The 14,603-nt window shown below is 42.4% G+C and overlaps 1 protein-coding gene across 4 annotated transcripts in view; it reads left to right on the plus strand.

Moving 5' to 3' along the window:
* The window catches only part of VAPB (VAMP associated protein B and C), a 29,388-nt gene that overhangs the window by 11,318 nt on the left and 3,467 nt on the right, over positions 1–14,603 (plus strand). For 2 of the 4 annotated variants that reach the window (XM_074156836.1, XM_074156837.1), the window contains exons 2-5: positions 4,365–4,517; positions 11,038–11,141; positions 13,411–13,491; positions 14,306–14,359. In XM_074156836.1, coding sequence (XP_074012937.1) covers positions 4,365–4,517; positions 11,038–11,141; positions 13,411–13,491; positions 14,306–14,359 — 392 coding nt within the window. Of the gene's footprint in view, positions 1–4,364; positions 4,518–11,037; positions 11,142–13,410; positions 13,492–14,305; positions 14,360–14,414; positions 14,592–14,603 lie in introns of all 4 variants that reach the window. The other 2 variants (XM_074156835.1, XM_074156838.1) reach the window with 2 other exon arrangements.

Here is a 14,603-nt window from a genome sequence, read left to right on the forward strand (position 1 = left end):
TGTGCCAGCTTTAACCTACTAAATACAAGATCTTGGTGCCTTAATTTGGCAGAATGCTGTGCAGAAAGATGCAGCTTCGCCAGTGCCAGTGTCTGAATGCTGCTTGGTCTGCCTGAAAACTGATTCTCCTTTTTCTCATCCCTCCCTGTAGCGGATTGATTCCAGCCCAGTAGCTCCTGGCTGGGCGCTCGGGGCGATGGACCCTGTGCAGGAGCAGCTGCCGGAGATGGGGGTCCCACCTCCTCCCCTGCCGGCACTGGGACCGGCTGATGCAGCAGTAAAGCAGCCTGTGGCCCGACTCGTGTGTGTAGTTAGTTATAAAGACGTAGCACCATTTGCACACACAAATGTGCAGAGGGCTGTGCCTGTTTGGTTTGAGTGTTCCTGCCCCGGCCTGTGCCATCCACGCTTTACCTCTGGTACCTGCGCTCGCTCCTTTCACACCAGCAGTGCCACTGCTGGGTTCTTGCTGCACTGAAGGTACACCTGTGTGAGGATTGTTTCTTTGCCATGCCAAAGCACAGAATTTTGGTTTAGATGAGAATAATTGTATTAAGATTCAGTACAAATGATGTAGCCATGTAACGTGGTTACTGAGGGGCAAGAAACTTACAGCAAGTGCTGTGCTGATCAAAAAGTTATCAGCCTGGATTTGCTGGTACAATTATGGGCAATTTTTATTGCAATGAGAGGTATTTAAAATTTAAATGGAGTTGACATCATGTTCATTTGACCTAATTCTCAGGCTTTTTTATTATTACTAAAATGATGTGGGATATTATAATGCAGTCCGCTGCAGAACGGCACTCTGAGGAAAGATGGATACAGCCGTGGTGTTTGAATAGGAAATGGAGCGTGGCAAATGCTGAGATAATGCTGTGATCTTCCAGTGTGAAGCGTTGTGTGCGTGGCTCCTGGGTGGAAAGCCACGGCTGTAGTTTCAACTAGCCCTGCTGGAAAGCAACCCTGTGAAAAGCCATGATACCTCTTGCTGCTTGTTGTTGCATGAGTGTATGAGGTGATGTTTCCTCTTTTTAAGTAGTGCCGCTAGTTTGCTTATCACTAGATGCCCCGTTCGCGTTCACACAAGTCGACTTTAGTCTAACTAGCAGGAAAAACTCATCAAGCCCTTGTGGAATATTCCAAACTTTCACCACCAAATTCAATTTACCACATTCTTCCTTTTAGAGAGCCTGCTCCCTTGACAACCTCATGTCAGATGATGCATGTACAGACCCTGAGTTTCCCATAACTTTGTTCTTGGGATGACACCAGTGGCATTTTTCTCATGATCTTTAAAAACATGGGAGAAAAATAGGTCCTTATTTTTTCTCTTTTTTTTAATAAGTGCGGACCCTGCCTTAATATGTTTCACTTATATAGAAATATTAAGACCAATCAAAAATACATTGCTTTGAATGTTATGAAATAAAGGTGGTGTTTAAGAGTATGGCTTCTGTTTGGGCACATAGTCAGAGTCAGTCTTCACTGCAGAGTCAACGTGCTGCTTTTAACCCCAGCACCGTCCATGTGTGCCAGTCTGGCTGTAATTGTGCTTACAGCCCACCTTAGGGGTACAGACATCATCAGGTGTTGCATGTACATGTATAAATAGTCCATCCACTTGCAGTGAGGACAAAGGCATTGGAAAGAAGGGTAGAGCATTTTATCCTACTGTATCTGGGGTATGATTCCAGAAGTCCTAACGCCTTGCATGGAACAGTGAAGCTCCAGGATGAGTGTGTCTCATGCGACTGTTAACACCCACGCTAACTGTACCTGCAGTGCTCAAATCCAGACGTTGGAAAGCAAAGGTGTATCTCCAGTACAGAATTGGCTTCTGCTTATCCTGGGATCAGTTCCCCCACGTACCCCGGCATCCCCCAGAACGTCTAACCTAGGCTATAGTAATCCAACAACAGGCTGTCCAGGTTTCATCTCAGCCTGAGGAGGCGGTCCAGGGGCCTTACGCTTAAACGGCAGGCCAGCCAAACTGTGAATATTTCAATGCCATGCCCTAATTACCCCTGAGTAATACTCTTGTCTATTTCTTTTTTTTTTTTTTTTTTTACATGCTTCAAAACACCAATAATGGCACTTTAATCCTGCATTTGTCTATTGTGGTTCACGTTGCTGCAGTGTTTGAACAGCAATGCCGAAAGGAGTTTGCTGAAAGCAGTCATCAGCCTTCTAGTGCAGTTGTGCTGGCTGGGCCGTGAAACCCGTGATTTGGGGAAAATGGATCTAGAGAAACTGTTTAAGCTTTAGCAGAACGAAGAGGAAGCATCAAGCAGGAAAGAAGAAATGAATTTGGTCTGCTGAAAGGTTTTGCTGCCAAGTATTTTGGGATGTTCTGTGTTAGCAATAAGTAACTCCATTTGGAAGTTATTTTTACACACAGGATTGTTGCTGTATTGCTATTACAGACTGCAGCTCTGTGCTGGGGCACACAAACCCTGCGCGTATCCGTGGGTCAGCCAGGTAAAGCCATGGTGTTTCCCTGGGATGTCTCCCACAGGGAGGCTGGGGAAGCACTGGGGATGCAGGTGAGGGCTCTGCCAGACCCTCCCTCCGCCCCCAACAGCTGAAGCTGCAGGTTTCTAGTAAAGGCACATCCTTAATGCTTAGGCATCGAGTAATATCTTCTGGAAGGTTAGGCTTCTCCCGGTTAGTGCCATCTTGAAGATCTGCCACTGTCGTTACACCCCTAAACATTCGCTGGATTTTTCTGGTAGTTTGGCTTGTTTAACTTATCTAACGACTCATGGCTGCTTCTGCCCAGTTGTTTTCCATTCAGCTTCAAGTCTCTCTCTGCCTGCAGAGCACAGAGAAAACTTGACGGCTGTGTTGCGTTCTCTGCCACATCTCAGTGTTTCACCAGGCACAGGTTTAGTGAAATCTTTGTCATGGAATCTGAAAATCCTACTGCTTCACTTTGGTGTTTTGCTACCGTGTTGTGTTGTCAGTGTGAAGCTGGCCTGTCCGGAGTGCAGGCAGAAACGGTGCTACGGGGTTGTCTGGTTGGCGTTTTGGTGTGAGTGATTGGTTTGGTTTTTTTCCTCTTCTAATCACTTAAAACAAATTGGATCAAGGATAAAGGTTGTAGGACTGTAATACTTTTACAGCTGTATTAAGTGTCATCTTAGGAGACAAATTTGCGTGATAAATTTGTAGAAAAGGAAGCAAGCTTAAATTATTTTAAGCCAACCATGCTGTAGGAGGAGGATGGTGGAATGTTACCTGCTAGTATTTTTATTATTCATCATTCACCCTTGTTAAATTTTTGGGCTGTCATTTCTTCAAAGGTTTGATGCTTTTTCTGACCAATTTGCTTTTACTCCTGGGGACAGATTAAGATATTTTATTCAGGCATCAAATTAATTACTTTTATGACTAAGTTGATGAAATTGTGGTTATATTTCTTTTAATTTTACTTCTTTACTATCTGAGCGAGCGCTGCAGTTGTGTGCTACCTGTCTGACGTGTCAGTGTCTCGTAGAAAATCAGTAAGTAGCCTTTCCCCTCGCCGAAGGGGCTTGGGCAGTTTCAGGTAGTGAGCTGCGAGAATGGATTTGCCTGCACTTGGGGTTGCAGAACGTGACAGCAGTTTGATTCTGGCTTTGCTAATACAGAAATATTTGCCAGTGCTCTCAGCATCCAAGAATTTTCCTATTTCCACATGTTTATTTCCTGTCTTGGGTGAGGTAGGCTATTTTACGAAGATTTCTTTTGGTTTGTCATTTCTAGTAGCCAAGAGAATTATTAAAACAAACAAAAGACAAGACTGGGTAGGAAGAGGGGATGCACACGGAATGCTTCTCTTGCTGGTTGGGGTCTATTTCTGGATGCCGGGTGGGACCCCGCTGCCCTGGAGGCACAGCTTGTGTTCACGGAGTCGTCTGTCGTGGCCCCTTCATTATCGTTCCCTCGCTAATTAATGTGCTATGCTGCGCTCCCCTAGTGACTGTCTGTAACAGGGGTGTGTATGGTGTCCTGTAAGCCGGGGTTCACTGGGATGCAGTAGTTAGAACGGAGTCACTGCGATACAGCAGAGAATTTGGCATCACTGGAATGCCATGTTGTTGTGTAGGCACCATGTATAAATGATTTCCTCCTCTTTATTTTGCTATTAATGATCAACTTCAGCTGTTTCACTGAGTGCTGGAGCATGCTGCAGTCAGAGTGCTCGGAGGCCTTGCTGCACCCGCAGCTTTGCGTGCACGATTATCTGTATGTGCCAGAGATGGAAATTGGACATCTAATTACTTTATAAGATTTGTGAATGGAGAATTAGAGCCTGCTTAGCCTCTGCTTGAAAAGTGCTTTCTGTGTGATTTCAGGTCTGCTTCTGCTCTCCTCCTCAGGTCCTTTCACAGATGTTGTCACTACAAACCTGAAGCTGGGCAATCCTACAGACAGAAACGTGTGCTTCAAAGTTAAGACCACAGCACCACGTAGATACTGTGTAAGGCCTAACAGTGGAATTATTGATGCAGGAACATCAATTAATGTTTCTGGTAAGTCATTCAAGCAGTTTCTTGGTGATTGAAAATAGCTTCTTTTAATCAATTATTTCTTGGAATGCTTTGCAGTCTGAAAGTATTTTGTTGAATGTTTGTACAAGCAAGAGGTGGTGATTTTATGGAGAAGCACTGTTTCATATATCCTTACTTCCCTTATTCCCAGTCTAGCAGTAATAGGGTTTTTTTCACATCTTGTTTTAGGGGGAGAAAAAAGGAGAAACAAGGAAATGATTGATGTAGTTCAGGGACAGCCTTAGCCAGCCTGTCCAAATCAGCCCTGCCCTCCCTGAGGGATTATTTTTGTACAGCTAGTTTTTGCTAGCTTAACTCCCTGAACCAGCTCAGCGCGGGGTCACACAAGTGCTTGTCGGGCATGTCGAGGGAAGAGTAAAACTGGGCGGACTGCAGCCAGGACGGTTTGGGCTGACCGGAGGCTGTTGCCAAACTGCCTAATATAACCAATGATGAAGACATTTCCTTTCAAACCATGCTTATTTTGTGTTCCTTGAAGATGCAATATGCTTTGGTGTTAGAAATGTCAAGTGGCTAAATCTTTGCTGTTCCATAGGAGAAGTTAATGATTTTCTCTCATGAGTCAGTAGCTCTTGACCTGCCTAAGTTTGGTAATGGAAAAGCAAAGGAGTGTCTTACTTTGAAAGCATAAAGAGCTGAGTATTTCCCGTAAACAGAACGTCTGTGTATTAACTTGCTGATGATACATGCTTGAAAGCAATGTGTTTTCTCAATGACTTCTCCAGTCCATGTTTTTAGTAAAGAATTCTATCAAAGCATGTAGTAGTAGTGGCATACTGCCTAAATGAAGTCTGACTTTCTAGTTAAGAAAATTATTTCTATAAACATGCAGATTTGTTTCACTTTTTAATAAACTTTCATATTGGCACAATAAGAAAAATTACTTACTGATAGGTTATGTACTTTGCCATTAGTCTCTTACCAAACAATTCTAGCCCGGAATCAAAAACTTTGGGAGCTAAAACTGCTGCTTTTTACTTGAAAAAAAAAAATCAAAGTGTAAAAATCAAGACTTCAGTTTTTTACTTAATAAAATGTAAAATATCGCCCATGGAGAGCTTGCTTCAACAAAATAAAAACTGATCCCAAAAATACTTAGCACTGCAACATTAGGAGACTAATCCTGTAAATCATGTTGTGTGTGCCTCCATTTGCACGCTTGTTGATCTGTTGTCTTTGGGATTCCTCATGTGCAAGTTGAGTGTGCACCTGATGGCAGAACTGTGCCTCGCTTGCGGTTAGTCTCCGGGGGGTGCCAGCAGGAGATGACCAGAGCAGTGGGGGCAGGCAGAGCACTTCTGCTGCAGGAGAAGGCTGGCATGATCCGGTAAGCTCTGAAGTGACTAATATGTAAATGAAAACACTCTCTAGAGAGAAATGGAGATTTTTAAAACTCAGGACAATTCCCAAGTAAAGCTCTCTGTCATCTATACTAGCTGCAGGCAAGCATATTAAATGCATAGAAATCAATGAAGTGATAATGAAAATTAGCATGGTTTCTAGCTACAAATTATCTTCATGCTATAAAGATGTGGATTCTTTTCATCTTTCAGATGAACTTTGAAAATTAAAAGCCCTCTTCCTTTGCTGGCACATCCCATGCTTTTTTAAATGTCGTCTTGATCTCAACATTGAGTATTAAACCTCTGATTACAGTGACCCCCCGCCCTGCCTGGAGCAGCATGTAGCATAGGCGAGCGCTGTGTGAGCCCTGTCACCTTACGTACCAGCACCCCGACATCTTGCTTTTCCAGCCTGACTTCCCAGAGGTGTACCAGACAGAACATGGATCTAATCCAAGGGGTGGCTCAGTGTCCCATTATGAGAGATTGCTGTGCTAACCCGAAGCTGTGCTTTGTTTGTGCTTTCATAGCTTTGAAAATTGTCCCTTTCCTGATAGCTTTATAGTGCTTTATGATTCAGTTAGCTTTGCAAAAGGCTGTGGTGTATTTAATCACAAGCTCACATTTGTGTTCCACATATTTTCATGCTGATAACGTGGTAATAATAAATAATGATCCGAAGTTGCCAGTCCTTACATTAACACTATACTTTAAAATGCAAGCTGCAGTGTTAGCTGTTCTTTAGGTAATGTATTAAGGTAAATTGATAGGTAGATACATTTCGGAATTCTGGGATTATAAATGTTAATTCTTTTTTTCCTAAAACTTTCTAAACTGAAGCTGTGTCTTGTGTTGTGGTTGAATTTCTCTTTAATAGAGCTGTATATACTGCACTCCTGGTAGCTCCTTTACACCCTGCATGGACTGAATTTGGGGGTTGAAGATGGCAGATAGGTGTCTGTTGGGGGCAGAGGTGGTACAGGTGGTGCCGTCTGTGCACACTGGCCCGATCAAGATGCTTCCTGAGAATGGGGAGGAGCTGGCATTGTCATCAGTTGCTGTCGAATATCCTTGGGAGGGATTTTTAGTCTGTTGTAATCTTGCCTGACTGTGGAAGGGCAGTCTGCGTGGCCTCCAGGAGGTGCTCCTGCAGCCGGTCTCCACTCCGGTCACTGTGTGTCCCTTCTGCCAAGATGCCAACCGAGTCCCGTCCCCGGCTCTGGGGCAGCATGGGCTGTCCCCAGCACGGTCCCCAGCCTCTGGGGCTGTTAGCGACTGCCAGCCTTGGGTCTGCCTTTGTCCGCTTGCTTTAGAAGGATCTATATGGATCTCCACAGATTCAGCGTTTTGTGGTATTACTGAAATACTTACAGGAAGAACTATGTAAACACAGAACAAAGGTGGGATGGTGCGGGGGGTCCTGCCTGTTTGTGGAGGTGCGAGTGTCCTCTGCTCACCTCTGGCAAGGTGTGCGGCCGTCTGAGGCTCGCCTCTGTAGCTGGTTGAGGTACGTGACACAAGTGCGGTAGATTTGATCTATCCAGACCATTAAGAATTTCATGCAGTGCCATTTGGGAAAATCATCAATAAAGCTTGAAAAGATAGATTCACAGGCTATTGAATGGGCTACTTAAGAGTAAACAGTGGTGTGGTGGATGGAAATGTAATAGCAGGAAGTTACTAGTGACGTTTCTTGGGAATGATTCTTGGTACTAATCTTGTTTAGTGCTTTTATAAGCAATTCTGGCACAAAGAGTACGCTAAAAACCCTGATGATGTTGGGAGGCTGAAGATATGCAGCAGAACTGGGTGTCCTTGAAGACTACAGTAAGAGAAACAGAGGATGCGTTTAAAAGGAAAACCTGCAAAATCACATACTTGGGAGAATAAAATACTCCTGCTATAATTGCAGGCTGGTTAAACGGAGGGTGACCGAGGTGCTGCCGTAATGTGGCTGTGAGTAAAGCAAATGTGGTACACGCAAACAGTGTGGGTAACAGGAGAGGTCAGGGTGTGAGTGCTATTGCCTGAGGCTCTGGTGAACACCCTGGGTGAACAGTCAGAGCAGCTCCTGCGGAGGGTTGGGGCCAGGAGAGGTGCAGGGATGAATGGGGAGCCCGCACAGCACCGCCCACTCTGGCTCGTTTAGCTCACCAGAGAGCCAGGAGCTGCTGTGATTGATGTCTTGGGGCGCACCAGGAGTAAATGGCCCTTCCCCTTTGATATTTAAGCGTAAGGGCAGCGTTGGTCCAGGACCAAGTAAACAGGCCATTAATAAAAGTGCATGGAACTAGAGGAAGGTTGCTGACGGTCTGAGCAGAGAGACTGTTCTGTTCCCTCTGCTCTTGAAGGGCCTGCTAGATCCTCGCAGGTGTTACGGGTGGAGTTTTGCCTCCTTCCGTGTTCCTGGCTTCACATGTCCTCTGTTCCTTGAGAGAGCAGGTTTACTCCAGTGAAAACCAGAAGAGTTTAATGCTGCTGGCATTGTTACTAATGTTGACAGTGAGCTGTTTATGAAAAAGAGAGCATTTCAGGTGGTCACCACCTCTCTTTTGCTATCTACAGAGGACGTAGCGTATGGGAGGTGCAGCAGGGATGTGTGGGAAAACTGGTACCCATTTCTTTGGAAACGCTTCGGAACAGGATGTACATCAGATCGGTCCTTTGTGTTTGAATTTTGAGAGACAGGTGGGCTAACAAGTGCAAATTGTGCTATTCTTCATTCCATTGACCTGTCAGTGACTTTGCAGTTTTTGCTTCTGGTGCTTCAGCTGTGGGGTGACCAGTCCAGAGAGTGGTGGAAATAGGCACCTCTGCCTAACAGACACTGGTGATAGGAGACTTAAAGCTTGTGGTAATCCTTTGGTTTCTTAGAACTCTGGGTTCTGATGAAAGCTGGTCAGAAACTTTTGACCAGATGAGATGACCGATTTGATAAGGCATTTTGTAGGAACATACGCTTTTCACATAATTCCTGCAGAAGGTATGGAATTTCTGGTCAAAACGAAGGAGCCATATTCACAGTAGCAAATCCTCCAGCAGTTAGGGCAGTTACATGGAACTGGTCTTTCACAGAACCCCCCGATAGTATGTGAATAAATGATGAAATGGTCTTGTTTCCTCTTGAACAAAGTATATCTTTTTGAGCTTCCATCTGGCTTACGAGGCATTTGCTGAATAATTTGTGTCAATGTGGCTTTCATGTATTGATCTAAAAATACAAGTGCTAACAACATTTGTACTGCCGAGCCCTGTGTAGCTGCTTGCTCTTATGATGCAGTGAGTGGAATTCAGAGCAGCAGCCATTTGGCTTTGGCACTATCACTTGGGAAATAATGTTTTTTTTCAAATGAGCTTATAGCTGCACTCAGCAAAGCAAACTGAAAAAACTGCAGATACGGAGAAGTTCCATAAACAGTGGACAGTTTTGACTGCCCAGTTGGATCTTACGCATTATATAGACTTGAAGTAAGTGAGGTGTCTACTACAGGGGAGAAAAAATGATGTTGCTGCTTTTCAGTCATGTATCATGCTGTGCTGAAATCTATGTGCTTTCACAATGCAGTCACTTCTGTTTGGAAAAACAGTTTTAAAAGTAGCTTGTTAATTTGCAAACATTTATTTTGGACTAGTATTTGGTTACTGCAAGGTGAGTTGAAAATGTACAATAATTTTTAAAGCACTTCATCTGAGAGAAGTTGCTGTCTTCCCCTTCTTCTGGCTTTAAAAGGCACGTGGTTGTCGAGAGCCTCAGATTGTGTATGTAATAAAGATGGCACAGCCATAACACACTCTGCTCGTTGAAGGAGGCAAATTGGTTTGACTTGCTTTCATTTGCAATAAATGGGATCTTTGGTTATCGCTTTTATACAACAAAGCCCTGCAATTAATGCACATGAATTTTGGGAATATAATGTTAATAGCACTAGTACTTGAAAGTAATCTTAATTCTTGAACTGCTTCTCTTCATAGTGATTGGATTGAGGGACTGAAGTAGCCTCGTGGGCATTAAAATGTAGATTTTTAAACCTTACACCATTTTTTATGTTAGCAGTAATTGCAGTATATGCAAGCTTCATCTTAATTTTGCAATATCCAACAATATGTTTCTGCCAACTGCTTTGTTTATGTTCACATAAGCACTGTCTCATGGTGAGGCCAAACCTGTGTGTGTTAATGTTACAGTAGCTGAATATCCAGGTTTCATTTGCAAAATGTAGGGGTTTTAAGTGACCACCGGGATTCGGGAATATTCCCTGTAAATGAAATATATAACTCCCTCTTTAGGTTATTTCAACACGTTAGTTCTTTACTGAAAAAGACAAGACATGGAAATTCCTAATATTAAATAAAAAAAATCCCACACCCCCCCCCAAAGCTGCTGTTCCTTTCTGTCTGCCCCCTGCACACCGTCATCTCCTGCATAAGTAAACTCTGGGATGTTTGTGATTTCTGAATGGAGAGAAATAAATTTCTTGTATACTTTTCAGAGGTAAAGTTTATACAGAATTTAACCATAAACTTCCAGCTACAAATTGGTAACAAACTTTCAGCAACTTATTTTTGGAAGAGAGATACTAATATTTGATAAAGCAAATACCATGAGACTCTTAAACTTTGTAGAGGAAAATTCCATCCTGAGAATTGAACCTCAAGGTTTAGAATGTTTGGCTTTGCCTCTGTAGCTTTTCCCAGGAACCATCAGCAGTACTGTGTGTACAACTAATCAAAATGCCGGCTTGTTACTTCTGCTCCAAGGATGGAGGAAGGAAAAAAGATGCTTAGTTTGAGAATTTTCCCCCTCTGTCCCAGAAGATATGTAAATTATCCCATTTACTATAAATTTCTATTACTATCTTGTCATAGTTGTGTACAGAATATTGTACAGTAATGGGCATTTCCAGAATTCTCAGACAAAAATCTAGACAGACTGAAGAAGTCTGTTTCTCTTACCTTCTTTTAAATTTTTTTTTTTTTTTTGAAGTGGTGGTCCTGATCTCAGCTGCTGCTTTGGTCATAGCAGACATACAACTCAAAACCATTTTAATGGTTGTATTTCTCAAATCGTAACTATATCATCAGCATGAGTATGCACCAGAGCAATGTTAACATAATGTGTTTTGGGATTCTTCTTGCAGTGATGCTACAGCCGTTTGACTATGACCCTAACGAGAAAAGTAAACACAAGTTTATGGTTCAGTCTATGTTTGCTCCAGCTGATACTTCAGATATGGAAGCAGTAGTAAGTATTGAAATTAATTAAAATGGATTTCTTTCTGATTGTATAATTTCGTAAGACTTTTTACTGTGTTGGTTAAGGACTGTTGTAAAACCATACTCGAATGTTCCTTGAAAGCTTTGACAGATTTCCATCTCTGTGCATGGTGAGGTTTTTTCTGTTTGTTTTGAGCCCCAGGAACCTTGCACTGAAAGACACAGTGCAGAAGACTTAATTGGTGTCTGTGGCCGCTTCTTTAGGACAGTGCTGTGGGTAATAGGATACTATGTCATGAAAAAAATGCTAAGGAGTTGTAATTTTTTCAGTATATCACTTTTTTAAAAGGCCAACTTGAACTATACATTCTAATAATGTATAGAATATATTCGAACTCTATGGCATCTTTTGTATTTTGTGCCACTGTACTCTGTCTTCAGTCTTCCCTTGAGCAGCTCCTTTTCCTGGCAGCAACCCGGAGCATGATTTACAGCTATTGTATTTGTCTTTATCCCTACCTATGCCTCTTGTGGTGTAGGGAGATGAAAGGCCCTCGTAGATCTTGTCCTGTGGATTACAAATGAGAGTAAGAGAAGCATGTAGGTGCTGAAGCAGAGATGGACAAAAGATGTAGAAATTAGACATCAGGCTACATTAAGACAACTTGGAAAGGAGCAAACTAATGTGTCAGCTGGTGGCTTTCCTACAACACCAAGATTTGCTACTGCAGGAAGGCACAAGGAAGCTTTCTCTGCTCTAGCTTTTGTTGGCTTGAATACTCAGTAGCTATTTAGGACACAATAAAAAAAGAAAAAATGGCCATTACTGTAAAGTGTGGGGCTTGGGTGTGTTTGTATGTATGTGTATTACTTCAAAACAAAAAAAAGACCCCAAAAAACCTCAGAGTGGCTTTTTTACAGTAGTCTTTACACAATGCATCTTCTGAATAGCTTTTTAAAGCTGCAGCACTCTGCAGAGTTAAGAATTTCCCTTCCAAAAAAGATTTATGGAACCATATTTGTTTAATGGCCTCAAAATAAGATCCAGTGGGAGAAACAGCAAGACTAATAAAACGTCTGCATCACTAGAAAGATAAGCCAGTCTGCCTTTCTTTCTAACTCTTTAATTTTTATGAGTTACTTTATACTATGAAAAATGCTAGCAAGGAGTGTTGTTTAGGACATAGATGGCCCTTGCAGTTTTCCAGAGCTCTCCAGACCAATACCATTTATTTTCCTATAACACTTGGTCAGTTCTTAGTTTTGTTACCGCTCTCCAAATCTCTTCCTATTTGGGATAAACAGGTGAGACAAATTACTGGGGTACTATAAAGCTTTCAGCACTTCACAGGCAGCCAACGAGCCTGAAATAGAACTCTGACTACTGGCAGGGCGAGCTGAAGCCCAGCCCGGCTGTTCCGGATGAGTCAGATGCTTCCTCAGGTTGCAGAGGGCTCCCCATAACTTGGCACCTACCTGGGCTGTGCTGGGCAATGCCGTGCTGCCAGAGCTGCGGGCGGAGAGAAGGGGAGTGTGTGAGAGCTCTGCCACATCAACGTGGACGCTTCTTGCTGTGTATCACTGCTATGAATCAGTCTTTTCAGTTCAGGGTTACAGCTGATAGCCAGCAAGGATTTATAACTGTTAATCCCTAGTAAGAATATTGGAAGGAAGCGTTATTGCAGTAGACTTCCTAGTGGAAGGAGAGAGAAGGATGGGAGGGGAAGTTACCGAGTTACTCCTTCCAATACGTGGAGCATCTGTTACTGTTTAGAGACTGATCCTGAAAAATAAGGAGGTGGAAAACAAGGGCGGGGGGAAGAACAGTCCTATAATTCATAACAGTTAGCAAGAAAATCTCACGTGAAACTTAAAAAGCTTGAACAGGAACTCTGCTGAACAAACACAATGACCATTGCTACTGATTGGGGGTTTTGTTACCTTTCCTTTACTTTGAATGCACCCTCCAGGTTTGTGGGGGGCATTTTGTTTTGTTTTTTAATCGGGACCATAGCTCCCCCTATCTATGCTAATTACTCTTACACAATTCCCAGTTCTCTCATAAATTATCTGTGTAAGTTTCAGATGATATAGAATTATTTCCTTTGTAGTATCTGGTCGTAGTATCTTTATGATACCACTCAGTTGTATGTCTGTGGTTAATGGTAACGTGATAAACACCTGTGGGTTTTTTTCCCTGAATAAGATGATGTATTTGTTTACATAATTTACTGCATTTTCCATCTGCCTTAGTATACTAATATGTTTAATAGTAAATTAATGTTAAATTATTCCAGTGGAAAGAAGCAAAACCAGAAGAACTCATGGATTCGAAACTTAGGTGTGTGTTTGAGCTACCAGCGGAAAATGATAAGCCTGTGAGTATTTTCAGATGCATATTGAGTGTTTTAACTTAATACCACAGTTAATGATGTAAAATGGCATGTTTATACAGACAGCTATATAAGCAAAAGACAGAAGCCGCTATTTCACTGCCTGGATGGCATCAGCCTTTGAAATACAAAACTATTTCAAATTTTTGTGATGCTTAGTGTAACTAGCACCTAATTTGAACAATGTTAAGTACAACAGGAGTACAAAGAAATCTTTGAGTTGAGCTGTTTTTATTGAATGAAAGATCACATAGGATAAAGAATATTTAAAAAAATTTGAAAGATGCTGATTGATGGTCATGAAGTTTAGAGTTTATGCTGAAGCAGTTATCACCATCAGCAACGTCAGTTTGTCTGTCCAACCCTCCACTTTGTTCCTTGATACTATACTGATTTCAGCAAGTACATTGTAGGAAGTTAGTAAGGAAGACAGGAGTGCAGTTAGGGATTATATTGTGATGAGCAGCAATGATGTTGTAGGATCCTTTCTTGTGAGGCTAATGGTAGCACTGATTAATGCCTAATGGCAGTGTGCAGTGTCAGATGTAGAAGCAGAGAACCTGCGTGTGTTGTGGAGGAAAGGGGCAGAGAGCAGTAATACTCCATAAGCAGACTGTCAGCAAATGCGTTCCATCCCTGCTGTCAGACACGGTCTAAGGATATTTCCTGTTCCGCATGCGCAGGGACTGAAAAGTCGAGGTTGTTCTGTCTGCACTTATTGCTGCTGATCTGGTGTTTTCTGTGAAACAGGAAGTAAAGGTTACAGGAAGAAAAATGTTGTTTATTTCTTTTGACACAGGCACGTTTCAGGTGTGCACAGACAATTTTACTTGATTCTTCTCCTAAATATCAGGTGTGTGGTGTGGTGTTAATAACTAACCAAAAATCACTCTATCCTTTTTTAACAGCATGACATAGAAATAAATAAAATTGTATCCACAACTGCAACAAAGACAGATTCCTCTGTAATGTCTAAATCAATAAGTTCTTCTTTGGATGACACTGAAGTTAAGAAAGTAATGGAAGACTATAAGAGGCTTCAAGTAGAAGTTCAGAGGTTACGGGAGGAGAATAAACAGTTTAAGGTAAAGGTGCTT

The sequence above is a fragment of the Numenius arquata genome, chromosome 12, assembly GCF_964106895.1.
Source record: "Numenius arquata chromosome 12, bNumArq3.hap1.1, whole genome shotgun sequence".
Taxonomy (NCBI): domain Eukaryota; kingdom Metazoa; phylum Chordata; class Aves; order Charadriiformes; family Scolopacidae; genus Numenius; species Numenius arquata.